The sequence below is a fragment of the Actinia tenebrosa genome, unplaced genomic scaffold (assembly GCF_029948245.1).
Source record: "Actinia tenebrosa isolate PJP-AT-01 unplaced genomic scaffold, QUT_ActTen_1.0 PGA_scaffold3__52_contigs__length_22856419, whole genome shotgun sequence".
Classification (NCBI taxonomy): Eukaryota; Metazoa; Cnidaria; class Anthozoa; order Actiniaria; family Actiniidae; genus Actinia; species Actinia tenebrosa.
This window is the reverse complement of record NW_028292580.1, coordinates 12,284,329-12,307,241: the sequence shown is the minus strand read 5'-3', so window position 1 is coordinate 12,307,241 and position 22,913 is coordinate 12,284,329. Positions and strand designations below refer to the sequence as shown.

General features: G+C 38.2%; 2 protein-coding genes and 1 pseudogene across 4 annotated transcripts; 1 reads left to right on the top strand and 2 right to left on the bottom strand.

Moving 5' to 3' along the window:
* Window positions 1-27: 27 nt before the first annotated feature.
* Window positions 28-1,983, bottom strand: LOC148908661 (uncharacterized; annotated as a pseudogene).
* Window positions 1,984-9,074: 7,091 nt separating this feature from the next.
* On the bottom strand, window positions 9,075-15,419 carry LOC116289386 (uncharacterized). The gene is made up of 5 exons (XM_031696288.1): window positions 15,313-15,419; window positions 12,335-12,535; window positions 11,159-11,321; window positions 10,047-10,136; window positions 9,075-9,467 (listed from the first exon to the last, which is right to left on the bottom strand). Exons 2-5 carry the CDS (start codon window positions 12,524-12,526, stop codon window positions 9,232-9,234), a joined length of 681 nt encoding a protein of 226 aa, XP_031552148.1. The 5' UTR covers window positions 12,527-12,535; window positions 15,313-15,419; the 3' UTR covers window positions 9,075-9,231.
* A 1,014-nt stretch (window positions 15,420-16,433) lies between these two features.
* On the top strand, window positions 16,434-21,755 carry LOC116289453 (uncharacterized). 3 transcript variants are annotated; one of them, XM_031696408.2, is made up of 2 exons: window positions 16,434-16,548; window positions 19,366-21,755. In XM_031696408.2, exon 2 carries the CDS (start codon window positions 19,393-19,395, stop codon window positions 20,893-20,895), a length of 1,503 nt encoding a protein of 500 aa, XP_031552268.1. In that variant the 5' UTR covers window positions 16,434-16,548; window positions 19,366-19,392; the 3' UTR covers window positions 20,896-21,755. The 3 variants fall into 3 exon arrangements, with proteins under 3 accessions (XP_031552268.1, XP_088891758.1, XP_031552260.1); XM_089035632.1 differs by lacking the exon at window positions 16,434-16,548 and adding an exon at window positions 16,914-16,958; XM_031696400.2 differs by lacking the exon at window positions 16,434-16,548 and adding an exon at window positions 17,451-17,574.
* The last annotated feature ends 1,158 nt before the right edge of the window (window positions 21,756-22,913 follow it).

Genomic DNA, 22,913 nt, shown 5'->3' with positions numbered 1-22,913 from the left:
TCTTGAGACATGTAAACATCATACTACCTAATGGAGGTGTACAGTTATTTTCCATAATTTAAGAAGTTCTGAAGCTGTTTTTAATTGTACTTTCTTTGTTTTGAACTCATCTACTTGTACTACAGGCTCTTCAGCATCGTCAAGGAATGAGCTCAGATGTTTGAAAGCTTTGAGAACTGCAATTTGGATTTTCACAAGGTGAGTTTCATATCTTTCAATGTGAAACCTTGATTTGGAATTATGTCTTAAATTCTCTCTTAGTTTGTCATACTTCAAAACTTCCTCACAGGGGCCTAGCACTGTACATAAGGCTTTTGCTGTCTTGGAGTTGAGTTGTTGATTGTTTGTTTCATCTGAATTCTTTTTCTTTTTGGTTTCTGGTGTACATTCATTGACCTCAGGAAATGAGTATGGCCTTTTACCATGTAGTTTGTTTCCTTCTTCAGCAGTTGTTGGTGTTTTATTTACAACAGTCAATACATTCTCTGTCCCTCTGGTCTTGTCATCACCCAAGACACTTCCATGCATTTCTTCAGTCATCTCTTGATGTGCAGCCATTTGTTCTTCTTCTGATTCTATGTCACATGTAGTTGTAAAGGCTTCTCCATCCATGTTGTCCTCATCATCAGCCAAGGCATTACCAACATCACTGTCTTCTGTTATTAGCTGAATCATTTGCTCTGTAGAAATGGCATTGTCATCCTCATCATCAGGCACAGTTCCAGAGCAATAGCATGTTTCAGGGACATGCCACTTACCCTTGGCATCTCTCAGCTTTGTTGCTGGAATCTTGACCTTGCTCTCTAGGCATTTGTTCCAGGAAGTGTCTAGATGTTGTTGCTCCTTCTTTATTGTACTTGATCGAAAATGATGAAGCTGTGGTCCCTCTTCTCTGAAGCTTGTTTCATCATGACCATCAAGGAATTCTATTCCACCAACAACTTCTTTCCACCATACTCCTTCTCCTGGCTCCAAATAGTCTGCAATGAGCTTCAGGTGTGCCTCCCAGTCCCCTGCATATTTCATCAGATCAGTTGTGGGCACAAAGGTGTTTCCCATCCTTGGAAGAGACTTAGCTAGTTTGCTGATCTCCCTTTCTTCTTTGAGAACATAGTTTAGACCAGGTTTGGATGGATCTTGTTTGACATGAAGAATGGCATTCTTTGGCAGATCTTGTATTCTCCTGCTCCAAGTCTTGGAAGTGATATCTGATATCTTCTCAAAAAATCTTTCAAACATTTCAGCATTAATGGACCTGTGGGATGTTATTCTAAGAAGCTGTGAGGAGTGTGTGATGCAGCTGTGGAAGTACAATCCAAAAAGTTTTCTGTAGCTCAGGGACTTTGGAGGAGTCAGTACTCTTCGGCATTGAATAGCATGCCCCCAACAAAGGTTGTGGAGGCGTAGGATCATCTTGGGGCATCTCTTCTCATCCTGGCTATAATAGATCTCAGCCGGCCATTTCACACAAAGTTACAAGTAGAAGTTTAACTTCCCGGTTGGCCAGTGGGTAAAGGGCAATTGTCACATAAAGAAGTGTCTTTCTGTAGTCCACACCTCTAAGTTTCTCTTTACCTAGCTGTACAGAAAGGATTTCCTTAAGCTTGATCAATGTGTCAATGTCTGTTATGTGATGAGGCAGTTCTTGCAAGATGTTTTTGATGTGGTTCATCAAACAATGTAATGGTTCAAAGCACAGCACTTCATACATTTCCAGATTGAGATCTTGAACTGAGGCATTATGGTGTAGCAATGCAGGCAGTCTAGTTGTTCCACCTACTGAGTACTTCTGCTAGCTCTTTCTGTAGCTCATTCTTTTTCCCTTCATCAGACATACCCCTAGCTCTAAGCTCAGCTTTGAGTTCATTGACTTTCAAGTCCTTGAATGGATGCAGTGAATTCTTTCTCCCAGCAGGACCAGCAGTAATCAAATTCTTTTTCTCTTCTAACGTTTTATATTTCCTCTGGAAGGAGTATTCCATATCACAGCTAGAATTAATATCACCATCACAACCTGGACATCCATAGTGGCCCCCATGTTGAGTTCCATCTTCCATTTCTGCTGCTGGATTGTCCCCATTCATGAATCTCATGACATCCTTTATTCCTATTCCAGATTCAGTTGTGATATTGTCTTTCAATTTCTTTAAGTCTTCCTGTCTTGTAGGCACAAACTGCATTTGGTCCTCTACTGTTGATCTACTGGGACCCAGTATATACAGCTGTGGCTCTTCAATTGTGGCTTGGATGTCTATACTTCGGCCTGTCTTAGTAGCAAACTCTTCTGTGCTTAAATGAATTGCATTGTCATACAGTTCTCTTACGCAGAACAGCATATGCCCATGATTTGCCACTGTTGAGTGGTCATGCCATGTTAGCCAATGTCTTTGGCGCTGCAATTTCTTTAAGCGACTTCTCATTTCTTCAGTGTCATCTCCAGTTGTTTCGTTAATTCTTTTCAGCTCACTCATTATTTCTTCTCTGGTTAATTTGTCATATGAACTGTCATCTTTGATTCTGAGTAGATCCTTGTTTCTAACGAGTGCTTCAGATCTAATTTGCTGTAGGGGGATTTTTCTTGCAGAGACATTAGTCTTTTTTTGGATAACTTCACCCTCATTACTAATAGCTAACTTAACTATTTCGTTTTGTACCACTGGGACTCCAACATCATATGTCCCATCCTCAATTAGTTGCTTGATGGATGCCCGGATCTTCTCATTGGTGCGAGGAACTGGAACTGATATCTCACCTCCTGCCTGCTTCTTCAGTGCTCATCTTACTCGAAATTCTGTAAGCCACATATAAAAGAAATTACTATATTTCAACTCACAGTACATCATATAACTAAGCACACATTATTATTGTTTAAGATAGTAAAAAAAAACTGCACATGCAATAATAGAAAAACAAAGTTCACATTTGTTTTATCCATTCCCTCATCAACGTTTGAATTTCCCATTCCCTAATAGAACAAACTTATTGTACTGGAGCTTACCGGTATTTAAATATATTTACCACAGGCATCCCAACTACATTGATGACAATTCAAAATCAATGATATATAGATTTTAAATACCTTTTGGACCATCCTTATTTTCAGGCTTATCAAAATTTGCCAGGTTAACACCTTGAGTTTTCTGCAGTAAGGTCTTCAATATTTGACCACCATTTGGAGGAGTGGAGTCTTGCCCTTTGTACCGTATCTTGTACACCCTAGCCTTTTCAGACCAGTTTACTTGTTCATGCGGCCATGAGTTGATGTCTATCAAAAGCTGATCGATATCACCTGTAATGTTTTCTAATGCAGGAATGTGGGACCTCTCTTTTATTTTAGGGGGTGTTGTACTTGCCCTTTCTTGTGCCTGTTCTGGTGTTTCAAATGACTGTGCTAATCGGCGTTGTTGTCTTGCATTGTAGGATTCCCTTAAATTTAGGTGCACACCAGTGTCATTCTCCATTAAAACCCTGTTTTCAACATCTCTCTTGGTCTGTTGAAGCTTATTCCTTTTTTCTTTTTTCTTTTCCACAGGGGAAAGTTTTCTCTGAAGACCAGCATCTGGGACAAGAACTAGTATTTCCCTTAGTGTCTTTCCAAAGTTTTCTTTACATTTTTCATTGTATGTTGAATAAATTGTTTGTCCAACAGACTTCAGCTGTTTTTTTGTTGCCTTTAACCCTTCAGAAAGCAGTGTATGTTTTTTAGAATCTGTGGCAATACTGGTAAGCGGGCCCCTTTTACCTAACATGGACATTTTTTTCAAAGGATACGCTGCTTGATACTGTGAGTTATAGAGTTGGCAAGCCTTGCAATTTGTTATCGAGTGTGCTTTTCGTGTTTCGCTGGTCATCCTCTTTCCCTGATCAGACCAGTTTGTCATCGAAAATTGAGACAAATACAGCTCCTTGTCTTTTTTGTTTCTCCAGTTAGCAATTTGCTCATCTATTTTCCTCGCAACACGGTTAAATTCGTACTGCGTTAGGTTAAATTTTGCATGGCCACTGAAATGTTCACTGTAAAGTTGATACCTTTCATGCAAAACCCTTGCCCCAAACTTTGCCTTTCCCTCATTAAAGGCCTTTTTTATAGAACACAGGCTCTTGGTTTCTCGAATGCACACTCTAGCCCAGGCACATTCTACTTTTACAGACATATTGAACTTAAATATTGTTCAAGTGAATTAATTATCCTTGAAGAAAAGTAAAGTGCATAAACCATATAGCTTCTAAAGAAGCTGTATGCAAACTAAACTTAGGTCTTCAACTAAATTAATCCCCCTCAAACAAAAATAAGTTTGAAAAGAATTGATATAGCTTCTACGGAAGCTGTTTAAACACAAGTAATTACTTGTAATAAGGGTATGACTTCAACAGACTGTCTCGTAGGAGATCCCTTTGCCTCGACTAAACCGATTGAATTGAAGAGAAATTTGAGGCTCTGTTTGCAAATTGACGCGCGTTGCAAGGTTTTCCCGCCTAAAACTCAAATAAACATGAAGATATTGAAGAATATTTAACATTTTAATAGAGCAGAACTTTTATTTGTTAGTAAACGATCACTCAAACATTGTGGTGTGCATAACCTTTTTCAAATCAAAATTACCTGTCTAAAACTTCCAAAAAGGAATATCTTTGCTCATTTTATAATAGAAGAGGTATCAAATGATTGAACCATGCTCGTAGAATCATCAATATTATCTGTATTTTATGAGCAATTTGAAATCAAACATAGAGGGAATCGAAGGTTTTCGTCCGCCATTTTGAAATTGTGCCATTTTTTCCCTTGGGGAGGTAAGACGAAGATTTTAAAAGCTTCAAAACCAATGGGGTTTTATATCCCCTCTCTCCCCTGGATGGGGAATTTGACTATTTCGGGCCCATTCCCCGCTCGGTATGCAAACCAAAATGGCGGCTCCAAGAAATGGTTAGAAAAAGCAATAGTTTTTCTAAAATGGGGAACATTTAATCATATAAAATCATGTAAATTTATATTTTTCTGAAAAGTAGCATGGTTGTTCTTTATAAAGACGCCTTTCAACTTAGTCCAGAAAGCTTCGTTTCCAAACACTAAAAAGAAAAGATGCTCAAAATAGTCAATTTACTCGTGACTTTGGAATTTTTCTTCATTTATCTACATTGTAGTCAACCTTAAAAAGCGTATTTGAATTATTCAATTACATATGAGTACATAAGGGCCGGATAAGGCAAAGTTAAAAGTCTTTAAATTTTCCCCATTTTACAATCCTTTTCACCGAGTTTTTAATGTAGTATTTTTCAAGAAATTTTACAGACAAGGGTTGCCATAGCAACGAAAATGAAAAAAAAGACTTCATTTTGATATGATTAATAATATATGTCAGTTCGGTGAAGAAAAAATCATTTAGGGGTTAGAAAATTTTTTTTTTATTTTTAGCCTCGTTTCCATGCTAAAGTCAGGCCTTAATACACCTGAGTTTAGTAATACTAAATAGCACAATTTCATGCAAATTCCATTGTTTTCTATTGTTTAATTAGCACTATTTTGTACTACTTAGTAATTAGTGTTTCACTGATTAACTGTTTGCACTCTACTTTTTCAGTTTATTCTTCGTTTGCAATAGACGTCATAGCCGCCATGTTGGAAGAATCAGTGACAAAAGATTTTTCAATGAATTCTTTTGTTATATCTTCCAACATGGCGGACATCCCTTTTGTTATTGTGCTCTCTTGGGATTGATTGCAAACCAAGAATTGAGATCTTTTTGTATATTAATATATTTTTCAGAATTTTACGACAACGTCAAGATGTCGTTGATTAGAGCTGTCCACATTACCTTCCTACATGTTCTGGCCATTTTAGAATTGCTGGCTGCAGAAAAAGGCTGCATTACCAAAAAGTCCCAATGGGGATACACTCTGGAAGGTTCTGCTTATCTTTCCAGCTTTGCAGACAACTACCCCACATGTCTTTTAGATGCTTAACTGACAACAGTCGCTGCAAAAGCCTCAGCTATGATCTTGCCGCCAAAACCTGTGAACTGAGTGTTTACAGCCGCTGGAACAAGCAATGGGCGTACAAGCCAAAGACGAACAGCATCTACATGGAAATGCTTGGAGTAGTGGAGGTCTATAGTAATGTTACCGAACAATCCAGCACTCCGCCATCAACAATGGCTGCAGGCGCAGGTAAGGCTTTTTCTTAAAAGTGTGTTAGCTTTAAAAAAATCAAAGGGAACCCAATAAAGATAAAAGCCTAAAGGTGAAAATTGAATCGGGGAAAATTCGCATGTTTTTTTACTCAAAGTCAAGATAATGTCAACCATAATGAAAATAGTATGTGAAAAATATCGATCAAAAATGCACTTCCATATTGGGTTTTTCGTTGCGCCTTTGTTTTCCTATATCATTCTGTGGTATTCTATGCCATCAATATGTACAAATAACGATATACGATACAACATAATTCCTAAACAATTCCTGGAGAGATCCATAATAAATAGTAGTGTTCTGTAACGTGGGTTGATGAGTTGTTTTCGCTGTGTGTCAGAGTAGGGAGCAATCAATCTTTGTCTAGTACCATCTTTGCAATAAAGATACATATATTTAATTACAAAAAAATCCAGAAGCTTATTACTAGCCTGCTGCATTAGCCATAGGCTTAACGAGACAGTTGGCAAAAGCCATACGCGTTAAGCCAACAGTGTGAACAACTTTTCAAGATGGCGACTCCTCCCCTAAAACAGTCGCACAATGAACTGCCCTCGACCCAGTCTTTTCCTCAACCTTGGAATGCCGCTCATGTTCACAGTTCTTACAAGCCGAGAAACTACTTAGTTTTATTACAATCCTTGGCTATTACCGTTGAGATAAACTACTACTTTTCTCATGTGTAATTTGCATTACTAATATCTATGCATGCACTTTTCAGATGGTGGGCCATTCAATGCAGAAACTTTCTGTGCTGGGAAAGCAGACGGAGACTACTCCCATCCAACCGACTGCAAACAGTATGTGACTTGCTCCTCTGCAAGCAAAATCTCAAGACCATGTGGTGATGGTATGAAATTTCATCCAAAAAACAAAATGTGCGATTTTGATTCTAACGTTGTTTGCCCATAATTATGCGTCACGATAAATTTTAGTACAGTAAAACCTCTATAAGGAGGTCACCTAGTAAACGGCCAACCTCTAATAAGCGGTCACCTAGTAAAACGGCAAACCTCTTTTAAGCAGTCTGCTAGTAAACGTCTAACCTCTGATAAGCGGTCACCTAGTAAACGTCCAACCTCTAGCAAGCGGTCACCTAGTAAACGTCCAACCTCTAGAAAGCGGTCACCTAGTTAACGGCCAACCTCTAGCAAGCGATCGCCTAGTTAACGGACAACCTCTAGCAAGCGGTCACCTAATTAACGGCCAACCTCTAATAAGCGATCACCTAGTAAACGTTCAACCTCTAGCAAGCGGTCACCTAGTTAACGGCCAACCTCTAGCAAGCGATCGCCTAGTTAACGGCCAACCTCTAGCAAGCGGTCACCTAATTAACGGCCAACCTCTAATAAGCGATTACCTAGTAAACGTCCAACCTCTAGCAAGCGGTCACCTAGTTAACGGCCAACCTCTAACAAGCAGTCGCCTAGTAAACGTCCAACCTCTAGCAAGCGGTCACCTAGTAAACGTCCAACCTCTAGCAAGCGGTCGCCTAGTTAACGGGCAACCTCTTTTAAGCGATCACCTAGTAAACGGCCAACCTCATTTAAGCGATCACCTAGTAAACGGCCAACCTCTATTAAGCGGTCACCTAGTAAACAGCAAGTCTTTTTTAGCGGATAGTTGGCAAAGTCCCTAAGAGGGTTTTTGCACTAATTAATATCTCTTTTTAGCGCCCAATCCCTATTGGTTGGTTACTTGACAATTCCCGATGGTGGTCGGTTAATAGAGGTTCTACAGTTAAGCAATCCCCATAGTATCTGGCTAAAGAAACTTTCACTGAATGGAATATTAGCTAACCACATGTTTAATTAAACACGAAATAGCTGACGAAGTAGAAAAATGAAATAATTTTCATTCTGAATGTAAACAGGGACAACATTACTAAACTCGCTGCTCGTCGTAAGAGTTTACAACACATACTAAAAAGTTTAATAATTTTTCACCTAGTGCACCTTACCTCACGGTAGGGACAGGTAAGATATTTCAAGACCTTAAATGAAAATCATCACACCACGAAAATGCAAAGGCACGACTACCTTTCACGATGGAAAGGGACTATTATTGAAATCACTTCTTAATAATCGTAGGATAGTTTGGTTCATGTTATTGCATGGATCTGGCCAAATTAAAAAAAAAAAAAATGATGAAACTGCCCGCCATTTAATGTTTTCATATCGGAGTGTCTATAAATAACCGGCAACCGGTCAAGGATAATTGTGAAACACTAAATGGCCTGTAGTTATATTCATTGGTTCGTGTTAAAATAGAACAGGGCTGGATTTTTTTACGTGGACAACACCTAAAGGGAGAAGATCTTGTTAAGTGAAACATTTTCGGTGAAACATTCCTTTATACTTGGGCTAAAATTGCAATAGGCCTCTGTGCATGATACAGGCAACCCAGTGAATTTTCTTTGCGACTTTAACATTGAATAATGAAATAACAAATAGCATGGGAATTTTTTTTCCATGCATGCATCCTATGACGTCACGAATCAAAGATGGTCGACCGTTTCTAATTTTGGAAATGACGTAATCTTTTCTGAAAGAATGATTGTCTTTTTAGCGTCCGATGACGTCACATGGTCTATATACGAAGTCGGCGCTTTGTATACATGAAGTTCTTTTACGGTATTGAACACTTATTCATTAAATTAAAAGTCTTGGTTGTTGACGCGTTTATTGACTTCATTTTGCTTAAATTGCCTTCACTCTCATCGGTTTTCCTTTTCTTCTTCTTCTTCTTTGAATGTCGAGTAACTTCTTATACCCCCTATATGAACTTGCGCGCGAATAACAAAAGAAATGAATTACTAAGCTATACTCGAAGAAGAAGCTAATGAAGAGGGAGAGTTGAATAGAAGAAACGAAGCTCGAACAAACATGTCAAGTTAGAAACCTTTATTCATTGATATTTAACAGGTCAGATCTAATTAAATCAATAGTAGTTAACCTCTTGCGCATATTTCGTCAATTTATTCAAACTTGTACACAAATATCCAGCTCAGACTTGCTTGCCATGGTTGCGTCAATTTTCCGAACTTTAGCCACTATCCTCGGCCTTTACACAAAGTACTGCTAGCACTTTTTTGGCTTCTTCTGGAAACACGTTGAGCAGGTCCGTGATAATACCGGCTTCACAGGTTTTGACGCGAAGACACTCATGCTTGAATACTATATTAGCACATAGATTCTGATCCTTTCTCATTCTTGCTACGTAACGTCTGACGCAACTGATATCAACTCTCTTGGCGCACCTAGAGTACTTGGAAACGTGCACTATTAGGAAAAGAATATATTTACGAGATTCATAAATTTATATTTCAAATGCATTTGACTTATAGAAATAATATGCGTTATTACACTTGTCATCTTGTTATGGCTAATCACCTCCGCAAAGTAGAGCAGTGACGCAGCTTAACGGGGTCGAACTGAAATCATGTGAAGGCGCCTCTGGCAGCCGCTAAACAGTCTATGTATGAAATTACATTTATAATAAAGTCTTTACTTAAGAAAATGAACCCAAATCATGTTGTGTTTTCCCCCCCAGCTTTTTAACCACGATTTAAACAATTGGTAAATTCAAGTGTATTCTTGTACGTAGAATGCATTTTAGAGAAGGGTTCGCATCCAATACATTTAAAAATTTTGTTTTCTTGCCAAGAAATTGGTAAATTAATAGCCGAAGTAATAATTCGTTAATATTTCTGGATTAGCTATAGCAAAATTAGGAATAGTTTTGAAATTATAACAATCTATCGTGGCATAGATGGTACGCACAACAGAGCTCGGCTCAGTTAAGTACAACAAGAATTAGAAATATTTAAAATAAAAGTTCCTGTACTTATTATCACTTACGGAGTGTGTTTATCTTGTAATTCCAAGAATTCTTGTCTACCGGGGAAGCGTCATCGTCATCGTCATCATCATCGTCAAAAGTACGCTTGACTGTAAGTCAAAGTAGAAACCAAGAAAGGAAATCCTTTCATCCTACATAGCTGCAGTTGGGGGAGGGGTGGGGGAAGGGAGGGGGGGAGGTTGAAAGGTAATTATGTATCCTTCCTCTTCTTCAGTCCCTCTATCTATCTAATTTATTAACCACTCCGGGGTGGACGGCGTAATGCCTAACACTGCGCCAATACCGGTCAGCGGTACTTGTAATTAGTCATGTGACCGACCTTGGTCGGCCATTTTGTTCTCTTCGAGTTTCGTTGTTCATCTCGGTTGTTTACCAAGTTTAAGGAGCTATTTAAACCTTTTGCTTGTGTCTTGGCTCTTTCTTATTATTCATAACTGGCGCTAAGGTTTTGAAACCCAATTAATAAGTCTTCCGATAGATCGAATTAAGATTTATAATTAGAAGTTGATCTTTGTGGAGAGAGGAAAAGCCCTCGAAGCAAAGGAGAGAATCAACAAACAACTTTACTCACATCAACACCGAGTCCTTGCGTGCATGTCAGCATATGCAAATGAAATATGTGCGTTATATTATTACAGTTATTATTATTATTGACTCGAAACCGGCTCGATCGCATTGGTAAGGCATAAACAGCGCACGCCATCTGTGCTTCCCTCTTTAACCTTGCACCGCCTTGCAGCTAGTTGAATGAGCTAATGAAGCGATTTTCACAGGAGTGAGAAACGCACGATGTTAACTTAAAGCACGGACACGGGAATCCACAGGGAATGCATTTAATGGATGTAATTTCAATTTTTAATCTTTCTTTTGTCACCATTCAATGTCGAATTCCCTCGGATTGGAGAAGAGTGTAAACTGAAGGAATGACTGTGAAACGGCATGCTGCGGGATACGGCATTCTTAACACGAAATTAACGAAATCCTTTGAATCAGTCACAGCGCGCAACATCCCTGCTTATCGACTCGAAACATGGGACACAGCACCGCCACGGTCACGGCACGCTTGTGCTTTTAGTCACAGCTAATCAATTAAAAAGTCCTGTTATCTCACCATTTTTCTCAAGCAGTTTTTGGTAAAGTGACCAGTATCCATATTTCGGACAAGCACCAAGCTTTCTGTCAAAAGCGATGTATGACAATACCGCTCGTCCCAGTGCCTTGAGCGTCTTTCCTGGACACGTTGCCAATTCCTTGTCTGTACAGAGGGCAAGTTCCTTTAAAAGTACCGAATAAAAAATATATACCGATTTGCAAGTATCATGCCAAACAATTCATATAGCTAGAGTAAATGAAAAATAACTGCGTGTCAGATATTCACGGAAATTAAAGGAAACGTCAAAATCCTTCTCTTTCTAGCCTTGTCCTTTCTTTCCTTTAGGCATCTAACCACTAGATTTAGGTGGCTCCAGCCCAAACTTTTCCCCACCTTAGCTGGATCGATCGGAAGTTCAGAAGAAAAAGAACCAACCTAAATGCGCATGCGCACATGGGATACCTCTTACCCTTTCTCGAACTGATCTTTTTAAGCGTTTATTTGAGACAGTTTTTAATTTGAGTTGACTTATATATATACAAAAAAAAAAAAAAAAAAAAAAAAAAACCGGAGACCATACTCCCAGACCCGAATGCTGAAGCGTCGTATGGTAGCGCGAAGCATTTACGGCTACGCCATAGATTTCGACCCCGACACCGCTATCCCGGGAGGAATTACAGACTGATCAGGAAGCTCGGCCGAAGCCTAAGGGAGAGATTAGTCGGTCCCTAGACCATAGACGATTAACCCCTTGCTATGACCAGCAAACCTGTTTAGTGATTTCTCTTGCTGATGACTAAAACCCCGTGGTCACTCGTTTCCATGTGGGATGTGTTCTGATAAACTAGCCTTGACGTTTGTTCACTCAAACTCAAAGTGAAAATCCAAACTGAGTTTTTAGTTTATTTTCCTATGAGAATTTTTGATGAAAATCATTTTTAGCCTCCATTTAAATGATTCAAAACTAGAAAAACAAATGGTACGCATGCGTAAATGTACTTCAAGCCGGCGTCCATATAAAGATTATCATTTTATAGATAAATCATCTTAACAAAACCCAAAATTAGCCGTTCAGATCTGCAGGCACCTCGTATTTGAACTTCTTTATTTCATTTATTCACCTGATTGCAGTTTATTAGTTACAGCTAAGTGATTCTTCTGCCGTCGACCTAACTCCACGTTTAACATACTTACTCGATCAAGCTTGCAATGGAGTTTCAATGAATCCAATTTTGCGTTCTGAGGGCTGGCAAACCCAGAAACGTATTGAGTCACACACTTAGCTAGTCCCGGTCCCTCGTCACATCTTTTACTAGCTGCAGACGTCATATCCAAAGTCATCACGAAGGCTGCTAAGATTAAACCAATAAGGTGAAAGCTTTCCATATTGACAGCCTGCATGGAACAAGCAAATCCAATGTTTCATTTATCGCTTAATGACATGTCATACATTACAGGGCAAGACATGACTGATTTAAGTTTAGAACGAAATAGTAATTATATGTTACAATTCAAAATATCAGCTGGTTCCAATGAAGGTATTTTATTGCTTACTATCAATCACGTGACTTTTTGGAGTTGACTGGGGGGGGGGGGGGGGTGGGGGGGGGGCAAACAAGCGGTTGACTGGGGGCAACTAGCGGATGCTTAAGTCAAAACGTATCAAAATAAGTCCTCAAACTATTGTATTTGACTATTTTCACGACATCAAACCAGAAAACAAGAGATCAAAACAACCTATAAAAGTTATGATAATTGGCCTGTTAATTTTCACACTATAAATCTATAGTTTTTAAAAATAAGTAACTTCTAAGAGTTTATTGTCATTATTGTTCATTGCATGTTTATATATTTAAATATGTTATTTTACTGATTGTGAAAGAAAATATTTTTAAATTAAAACTATCAACCTGTATTGCAGTCTATGAATTGTATATTTGCGTTATGCAAAATAATTGTAAGCAAGAGTGAAAATTTGGTATCATGGGAGTTTAGGTAAAATCTAGGGTCGAATATGATATTTCTCTGCATCATTTAGGCTTATAGAATCTGAGTGAAATAGAAATTTGCTGCATTATGAGTTTTTCAAATTTGATGTGAATATGAAATTTGCTGCATAATGAGGCTTAGAATTTGAAGTGAAAATGAAATTTGCTGCATTAAGAGGGTTATAGAACCGGAAGTGAATATGACATCTGCTGCATTATGAGGCTTATCAAATCTGAATTGAATGTGAAATTTACTGCATTATAAGTTTTTCAAATCTAAAGTGAATATGAAATTTGCTGCATAATGAGGCTTAGAATTTGAAGTGAATATGAAATTTGCTGCATTAAGAGGGTTATAGAACCGGAAGTGAATATGACATCTGCTGCATTATGAGGCTAATCAAATCTGAATTGAATGTGAAATTTGCTGCATTATGAGTTTTTCAAATTTGAAGTGAATATGTCATTTGCAGCATTGATGAATTTATATCAAATCTGATGAGAATATGACATTTGCTGCTAATTAATTGAGCCGGTTAGTCAAATCTAAAGTGAATATGAATTTGCTGCTACATATTCCTATGGATGTTAATGTAGTGCTAATATTATTCGCGTCATATTTCCTCCCTAAGGTAAACGTGTAGCAAATGTGGTATTCACCACCTTCACAACCCATAGCAAATATAAAGTGAACATCATATTTGCACCGTCGTAAATCATGAGCAAAAATTAGAAAATATGGTATTTGCTTAATATTTACATCGTATTAACCCTATAGTGATATTTCATGCAGTGTTAAAGACATGCAGGCTACAATGTTGGCTTATGGGACACTGCTTCTGTAAATATATAGTAGCAACCTTATTCCACAACATGACTTCCCAAAGGTGATTAAACGCTATTGCTCCCCTATAAGACTATAACCCTCTTAGTATCTTTAAGACTTTCGCGTATTATATGATATTGAAGTAAGTTAAGGATTTCGGATTTGACTGAAACATGATGTTTCGGCCTATAAAAAATGCGATGAACGCTATCACAAGTTATAGCCGAAACGTCATGTTTTATCAAATCTACGCGTTTAATCCGAAATCGTCTCCCGGGGAAAGTAAGCCCCATGCGCATGGCTTCTCCCTAACAACGGGGCCACCCTACATTCGGGGCTTACCGCTAAATTTGGCGTCACTTTACAAGTAACCGGCTACGGGTTTAACCACCTGCCTTCGGCACGTACTACGATATTCGCACCTCACTAAGTGAAATACGCTATGCTTTGTTTTACCAACAAAGTCGATGAAGAATTGTTGAAATAATTAAATTAGTAAGCTTTCTAAACAACTGTTAGAGCCATAATTACTTGTAGAAATATTCCCTTATTTTTCTCTTTATAAGCTAGTGGAAAAACACAAAAGGTCACAAATCTTAAACGAGTTTCAGAGCGTAGCTCTTTCATCAGACGTGAATCAGTCTGTACTTATCACATATGATGTGGCGTTGTGCCATCCACGGTCCCAAATTATAAATTTTGTTTTAATATATGACAGATATTATTATGCCTATTGATAAAGCCCATTTTATTTATGTAGAGATTATTAAATGCAAGAGCTGGATACATATCGCGAACTGACGCTTAGCGGTCCGTAAGTGAGTGAGCGATACGAAATATGGAAATATCGAGCGAATAAAAAAGATGTCAAGTTCTTAACATGCAATAATTTGTTTATTACACACTTTGGGTTGATATAATAACGAAATTTCCAGTTTCCAGTTTATTGTGAAGTGATATCGTATTTGCTTCACTGATACATGGTTTCTATGGCGGCTTTAATTTATTGCACGGATATCGACCATAAATGCATTAAGGGAAAACTCGTATACGTACAAATATACAAAACATGATAATTACTTTTTTTCTGTGTGTGTCGTGCGCGGGAATTTGTGAACATTTTTCTAATTTTTTTCAAAAAATCGTATCAAGCCGATGCCTAAACATTTTGCACAAAACACTTATTGCAAGAGATATATAGAAATTTTGTTGACTTCATTATTCTCTGTTTAACTTTTCTAAGAGCAATAATTTACTAAAATGTTTAAAAAGAAGAAGAAGAAGAAGAAGAAGAAGAAGAAGAAGAAGAAGAAGAAGAAGAAGAAAAAAGAAAAGAAAAAAGATGAATTAAATCTTACCAAAATGTTGATCGTTGAAGAAGCTCTCACGATCGACAGTCACTTTCCGAGTTTGGAACGAAACTCTTTTATTGTGTTTTGGGTGAGAAAAAAACAGGTGATTCTCGGTTACAAAAGACAGCTTGATAAACTCAAAGCATGGATTTAATAGACTTGTTTGTATACTCATACAGGAAATCCATCAACTCCATTCATACTTATGTAAATAATCTCTTTATGATTTTCTTAAATTAGCAAATATTTACGATAATATATTTGAAGAGTAGACGAAGATGAAGACGAAGACGAAGACGAAGGTAAAAAAGAAAAGTAGGAAACTCGAAGAGAAAGCAAAGTAGGCAACTGGTAAGCAAATATGGAACACCTAAAGTTTCCAGCAGCAGGTAATTTCTATGGTTGCTCGTTTTTTATTTGAATTGAAACCAAGTTCAAGAGGATAACCGAGTAAATACTGTGTATGAGAACATATATGAGAATATATGAGAACTATATATTTCATTGATTAGAGTCTGGGTTCCATGTACGGATTGTTTTACATTTGTGCAACAAATCTGAAGTAAGATCAACAAATCTAAGCATTTTTTATGTACAAAAATTCGGAATAGTTATGAATAATAAAATAAAAATCATAGGATAAAAGCTGCGAATTCGGCGTAAAAGAATGTCTACGATCCGTACGATCCAGCCAACCGAAGTCCAGTCCATTCCATCTATGTACGGATCCTGATTTTCCAAAATTAAAAAGCACTCACAATTCGGGTATTTAGTAGAGGAAAACAATTTTTAGAAGTTTGGCATGTTTTTGCTATGCATTAAGATTATCCATGGCCTTTCAAAAGGTGAATATTCAAAAATATTTTTTGTGTGTGATTCAAACTCCAGTCACTGGCTGAGGCCCAGTCACTTGCTATCCATTTCAGTCACAACCAATCCATTCTAGTCACATCCAAGTAACATCCAATTTATCTCAGTAGCATCTTAATGAAGGAAAATTAGTAAAAATCTATACCGATCCACGGAGTGTCACCTATATATCAAACAATTGTTGTCGTTCGCGGGCTTCCTGTGGTGACTAACCACGCTCCCCTCCCCTACGCATTTTCAGTCCTTTGTCGGCCAAAATCAAGATGGCTGACTAGTTGAGATGTTTTCACTCGATTTACTGTAAATTTGAGCGGTTTTGAGCAAGAAATTCGCCTATTTAGTAAGAAAATTATGTTCCAATTTCCAAATATGGTAAGTACATTCCTTGTATGGTATTTCTATGTGGAAAGCTTGTATACAGTCCTTTAAAACGGAACCTTTGCTGCTGACCGGCTTCACAGGACCTAACCAGCGCCACAAACCACAACATAAAAAAAGTTGCATTTGCATTCTGAAATTATTATCTCTGAAATTATAATTTCTGAAATTATTATCTGTGAAATTGTTGACTCTGAAATCGTACATTATTACCTCTAGGCAGACTACAATCTCGTACCCAGAGCCCACGTTCCTCATCCGAGAAACGAAACGAGAGGTTCTGGTTGTAACCGATTTTCAGTTGGCTTCCGGTCCGTGAATTTCGGACCGGAAGTTTCAAATGCGCATGCCTTAATTATAGGATGTTTGGGTTACCTTTGATCTTCAGGGATTCAGAACAAACGGTAATCAATTTTTGACCTTTTTAGCTTGAATATAGTAGTTAAATTATTTATCCTTTGCCTTCCTAAAGTTTATTTAGTAAATTTTTCCCCCGGGTACTAATTGCTTGTGCTATTTTGTGAGTTTTTAACACGTTTTTTTGAGTTCAAATCATCACGACAAATGCAAGAGCGATCGGCCGCCAACTCGACTCGCACTAATCCTCGTGAAAATTTGCTTAAATTCCAGCCTCCTTCTCATCTACTTCGGGTATGCGAAAGATTGATTATCGTACCACATTCTAGCAAATTTTGAGTTCGATTCAAGCCAAATTAGTGCTTGAATCCACTTATTTCCTGATATTTTCCGAGTCTGTTAGCCATTTTATTTCCGGAACGACTCTTTCTATTGTTTTTCCCCCGGACCAATAGGATTGCTCAAAAAATCGATTACAACCAGAGCCTCTCGTTTCTCGGTGCTGATCATGAGCAACGTGGGCTCTGGGTACGAGATTGGGCAGACTATAAATAATCATATCGACAAGGTGTCTCCCCCTCCTCTCCCACGAAAAAAAAAAAATCCTATAATACCTTATGCGTGTAGCGAAGACAAACAAGCCAAAGCAGCGTTAAAGTAGAGGTGAGTGAGTAAATGGCTTGAGATAAACCGAGGAAAAGTAATTACGAACAAAAGACCTACCTCGTTTATTCCTTAAGATCGACTCGATAGGGCTTTCTTGTGGTCTTAGATCATAAATTGAAAAGGAAAAGCTAAATTTTCGAACCGGTTTGTACAAAACTTAAACAATGAAAAGGAAAAGATCGAATTTAACCCGTGCATTTCTCTTCTACATTTCTCTTCTACATTTAATAGCATTGTTTCGGTGAATATAACAAAAGTAAAGTATGGGGATTCTGTTTATATTTTTCGATATAGTTTTTAAGAATTTCGTAGTAACAAATATTGACCTTAGGTCGTAAATCTTCCCGAAACAATTATTTATACACAGGTAGCGAACTGATGATGTGATGCATAAACTTTAGTACTTATTAAGTGTTGTAGCCACTTGAGAAACCTTTGTTTAAAATGATCGTGTTTAGTAATTCAAGATTCTTAATTGCAATGGCCTTTGAAGATAATTTTTATACCAGTATAGTAATAATCTACGCCGTAGAAGTGTGTAACTAATTGATCATTGATTAATTCAAGATTGCACTAGAACATTTATACTGAACTGTACATTTGAATCCAAATTACTGAGCCTCTGAACTATATAATTTATTCTATTGTCAATTCAATATCAATTAACATTTATTTTATAAACATGATTAAAAGTTCGTATTTTTTTATTATTTTGAACCATTGTCAGGGCTACGTGAAGAGTGTAATTTAATAAAGCATCACAACGGTCCACGTGTACCGGCCCGAAACATCTGTTATTATTACTCAATGCATCAACCATTCTCGTACCCAAAGCCTTCTCAGCTTTCTAACGAAAAATCGAACTGTCTCTGGTAACCCACAAATCGCCCGTTTATTTAATTGGTTTAATTGTTTTGCATAATCATATGTTTCCGATTCGCTGATTTTACACTGAGGCCCCGTCCACACTATGCCGGATAAATTTGAATCCGAATTTTTATTTATTCGGTTCCATTTCGAAAATCCGTTTTCGGTGAAGAATTGTTCCGGATTCGCCCAGACTAGTGTGGACGGTAGGCCTAACCGAATAAATAAAATTCGGATTCAAATTTATCCGGCATAGTGTGGACGGGGCCTGAGTCAACGGTTGAAATTTGAATGCTTTACCACACATATGAGGGTCTCGCTAAATTGCTATTTTTTTCAGAATGTTAATCACAGACAAATAAACTGTTTCATAAACGATGTATAAATAAGCTTGATTGTTTTTCTTTTGAAGGGGAAAAAAAAACAACAAAAAACAAAACAAAAAAAAAAACGGTTTGAATATATACCGGAAGTCAGAAGTGGAGCATGCGCCCATCTGACGACCTGACCTAGAATCTCGATCTTCCGGTTTGTGTGTTACTAGAACCTTCGATTTTTTGGTGAGAAGGGTCTGGGTATAGTACGAGAATAGTCATCAACCTCCTTAGAAATATGTTACGTATATTATGCAGCTTGTACAAAGGGTGCCTGCGTAGCGACCCAAAAGGGCTGTGGTTTCGGGGATTGGGGTTAGTGTAGGGGAGGGGGGGCGTGGGGAGGGGGACCTTCCCCCATTCCTCTTGGGCCGCTACGCAGGCTATTACTAAGGCAGATTAGTATGTTGTTCCAAGGACGAAGGAAGATTTTAATTTCTTTATCTTGTGATTTGAAGTGTTGCAATGGGCTCCTGGGGTCCTTGTGTACTAAGTGATATCATCGGATCAGTAATAAAAAATAATTTCTTGCTATTTTTATTTTAAGGTCAAGTAAAATTACGCTGATTCTGCGATGGGAGGTGTTGAATCATCCCAACTTGCAGACGTTCCTCCTGGCTTTGAGTATATGTGTATCGTTATCAACAAACCCGATGGCGTCAGAGTTTTACATGGAGGTGATCGAGAGTTGGTAATCATTAAGGAAGCCATTGAAGAGTCATGGAAACTGGGTTTCGATGCAAACCAAAAGACAAAATGCCACGGCTATGTTAAATCCTTCAAGCTCAGTGGTACGCCATTCGAAAAGGGGACCCCCCAACAATTTGCTTTAGAAGCTCGAAAGATGTTCAGTCAGATACTATGGAAGCTTAACAATGCTGGATGGAAACTGCTGATAACTACTGATCTCTCAAGAAAGATGGCCTTTGGAACGTTCTTTTTCGTCAAACAAGGAACAATCTCGATCTCATATCCATTCCCATGTATCAATATTAGCAGTTCTGATAAATTACAGTTTATAAACTTTTTCCAGAACTTATACCCTTCCATCAAAGGCGTGATTGAAGAGAACTGGTCGCCGGGTATTCAGTTTGTCTACACGGAAGATGAGCACATGCTTGATGTACAGTTGTTTGGTGACCCTTGGAAGGGGATGGGAACAGAGACAGTGGAAGCTCGTTCACTCATCCAGAAGCTCGTCGAATTTGCTGCCAAGAACCAGTTGGCGCTGTGTTGCTCAGCTAATATCAAGAACACAGCTGATTCGTTGTTTTTCAAGCACGAACCACGGTTTGAATCAGGAATAGTGTCGCCTTTCGTCACGATTAGCCTCAACAGGGACAACAGACTCAGGTTAATCAACGCTAAGCCAGAGCTGGTTCCAGTCGTGAGGAAAGTAATTGAAGATGCATGGGGTTGGAGGAAAGGAATCAGAAAAGAAGGAGACTACTGTGGAAGCTTTGAATTTGAGCTTCATGGTTCACCTTGGTGGAGCAGTGATAAAGAATCCATAATGGCGAGGCACATGATAGCAAAGCTTCTAGAAGCGATGCAGTGCCACGGCTGGCATGCTGTTGGTGCCTTTGACGTATCAAGAAGGACGACCAACAAGAGTGTTTTCATCTTCCAACAATCAGCCCCATTGTCTACTCCCATAATGTGTCTAAGTCCAAGCAGTACAGACAAGTTAAGGCTCATTAATGCCCCTGCTGACGTCATCCAGGTTTGTCGTGACATCATCACCAAGAGGTGGCCAAAGGGAATCCAGAAGGAAAAGGAAAAACTAACCGAGCCTGGAGTATCTTGCTTGCAGTTTACTCTCAATGGTACCCCTTGGGATGGCGAGAACGATGACAAGTACTACGTCCGTAGCATGCTATGTTTTATATTACAAGCGCTGACGCAGAAGAATTGGAAGGTGATAGTATCAGGTGACGTGTCTGCGAAGTATAAAGAAGATGATGATGACGTAAAGTTCCCCACGGATGTTCATAGTTGGTGGTTAATGCAGCTTGATCCTTCAGCGACTCTTCTGGGCGCTCCTCCTTCGTATGACTCGATCATGGGAAAAAATTAGGACTCTAGAACATGCAATTTCTTTACTTACTTAGGAATGACCGTTCTTCTTTGTCAGGGAGAGGGGGTGGTGGTATTCGCCTAGTAACCCATGTATTAACCCATCGTTTTTTACTCTGTTTATTGGAAAAGTGCTATGCGACTCGGATTTTTTGTGTAGCAAAAAGAAATTTATTAATTTTGTAAGGACCTTACTTTCCTGCTAGCAGAGTCTCCCTCGTTGGCGATTCTTGGCAGAGAAAATAGGAGACTCTTACAAAAAGTGAATTTCTGAGAGCTTAGTCCTCGGCTCTTCGTGAGGTCGCGTGTTTAACCCTCACAATGACGTTGATCGAATAAATGTGACGTAGAGGGCTCTGATAGATCTCTACCTTATGGGCCTTATGTGTTTCCAATTAAGACCACATTTCCATATCCTTAACTCATACAAGGAATCTTATAAAGCTTTTAATTAAGGGTGACGTGTATTCACTTTTCATTTGTTACTATTCAATTGTCATATATTATTATTTAATTAATTCCCTCCTTTACTCCGACGAAGGACTAGCGTACGAAACGTCAGTAAGTCTTTTCATCTTTTCACGGTGTATAATTTACCCTTTTATCATTACTCTTTCATTAGAAACACCGACGCAGCTCACACTAGCTAGTTTTTAGCTAGTTATCTCTCTCTATTTAATTAATACTTAACTACATTTTTCTCAATATAAGTTAATGACCAAAAATTGTAATTTGTTTTATTTAACCGACCAGTTTAGCCGTTGAGGTTATTTCAGTTAGCTGGTACTAATTTAAAGTTTTATTTAGTCTATGTGAATCAACTTATTAATCTATGTACCTAATAAAATATTGTCATTGTCATAGTATGGATATTATAAGCGAAAAGCAGATTTTATAAGAAATATTATCTTTTTTGTCTTCGTACATGTGACAGGATTTGTTGCACAAAGTTATAATCGTTTTGGGTGGAGGTTAAATCATTTAAGAAATTTCATTTTACTTTATTTTATTTAGCGTTTTTTTCAGTTGGACTCGGAAATACGTCATATATATATAGCTCTAAGAGGACTTTTAAGTTCTGACGTATTTCCGGGTCCAATTGCACAAAAGACCGCTAAAACCTTGCTGCAACTTATTCCCAGGATTTATTCTCTATACCTTCAACAATTAGATATATGAAAAGAAATCCTGCTATGAAGAAAAAACGCAGAAAAATATCTTTAGAAGTAATCACTAATTTGGACCTGGAAGTCGTTTTTGCATTGGAATAATGTCACACTTAACAGCTTTAATAGAGAATGACACGTGGTCTGAAAAGGGAAAACATTACATGCCAAAGGTAAAGCTGGTATAAACCACTACAGAAGTTAGTATAGTTTCATATGCATCATCAAACAGATGTTAATGTGTCACTGAGGCGCGCCTAAGAGAACATGATATCTTGTCTAGGCTAGTGGTATATCTATCGTTCGAGGTTTCCCTCCATTAAGATGTCAGTCGCTTTACCTTCGCATTTGATAGTTAGTTGAGGATCTCCTCCAGATAGATCCAATGCAAGCCAGAAAAATAATGATGGACAAAACCAAGTTCAAACATCTGCTCAGAGGATCGGACGTTTCCCGGAGCAGTTGTGCCCTAAGGCCAGGGATGGGGCGAGAGGGAAAACCGAGTCAGGCTTATGTGCATGTACTCATATATCACTAGTAATCTTTGATCTTACTGAACAAGCCATTAATACTGTTCTAGGAATCCTTTTGGAGGATGTTGAGAGATACATCAATAATTAGACTGGTGCCTTCATTACTAGAGAAACTAACGTCATGGCCATTGTGGTGGTTACACACCGTGTATTACATATCCCATATCTACATGCAACCAAAAAGTTCCATTCCCAAATTTTCCAAATATTCCGGGTTATCTTGAAATTTACTGAAGAGGATTAAAAAGATAACGGCTTACAAAAGTAGCTAAATTTCCCATCAGACATGGGAGTTTTAAGATAAAATCGCCGCAAGGGCA

Coding starts and splice junctions, on each gene's coding strand:
- LOC116289386 (XM_031696288.1), bottom strand. CDS start 12,526: ATGGAAAGCTTTCACCTTATTGGTTTAATCTTAGCAGCCTTCGTGATG. Junction 10,137..11,158: donor AAAACTGCTTGAGAAAAATG/GTGAGATAACAG, acceptor TTTGACTTACAG/TCAAGCGTACTTTTGACGAT. Junction 9,468..10,046: donor TTACAAGATAAACACACTCC/GTAAGTGATAAT, acceptor TTTTCCTAATAG/TGCACGTTTCCAAGTACTCT.
- LOC116289453 (XM_031696408.2), top strand. CDS start 19,393: ATGGGAGGTGTTGAATCATCCCAACTTGCAGACGTTCCTCCTGGCTTT.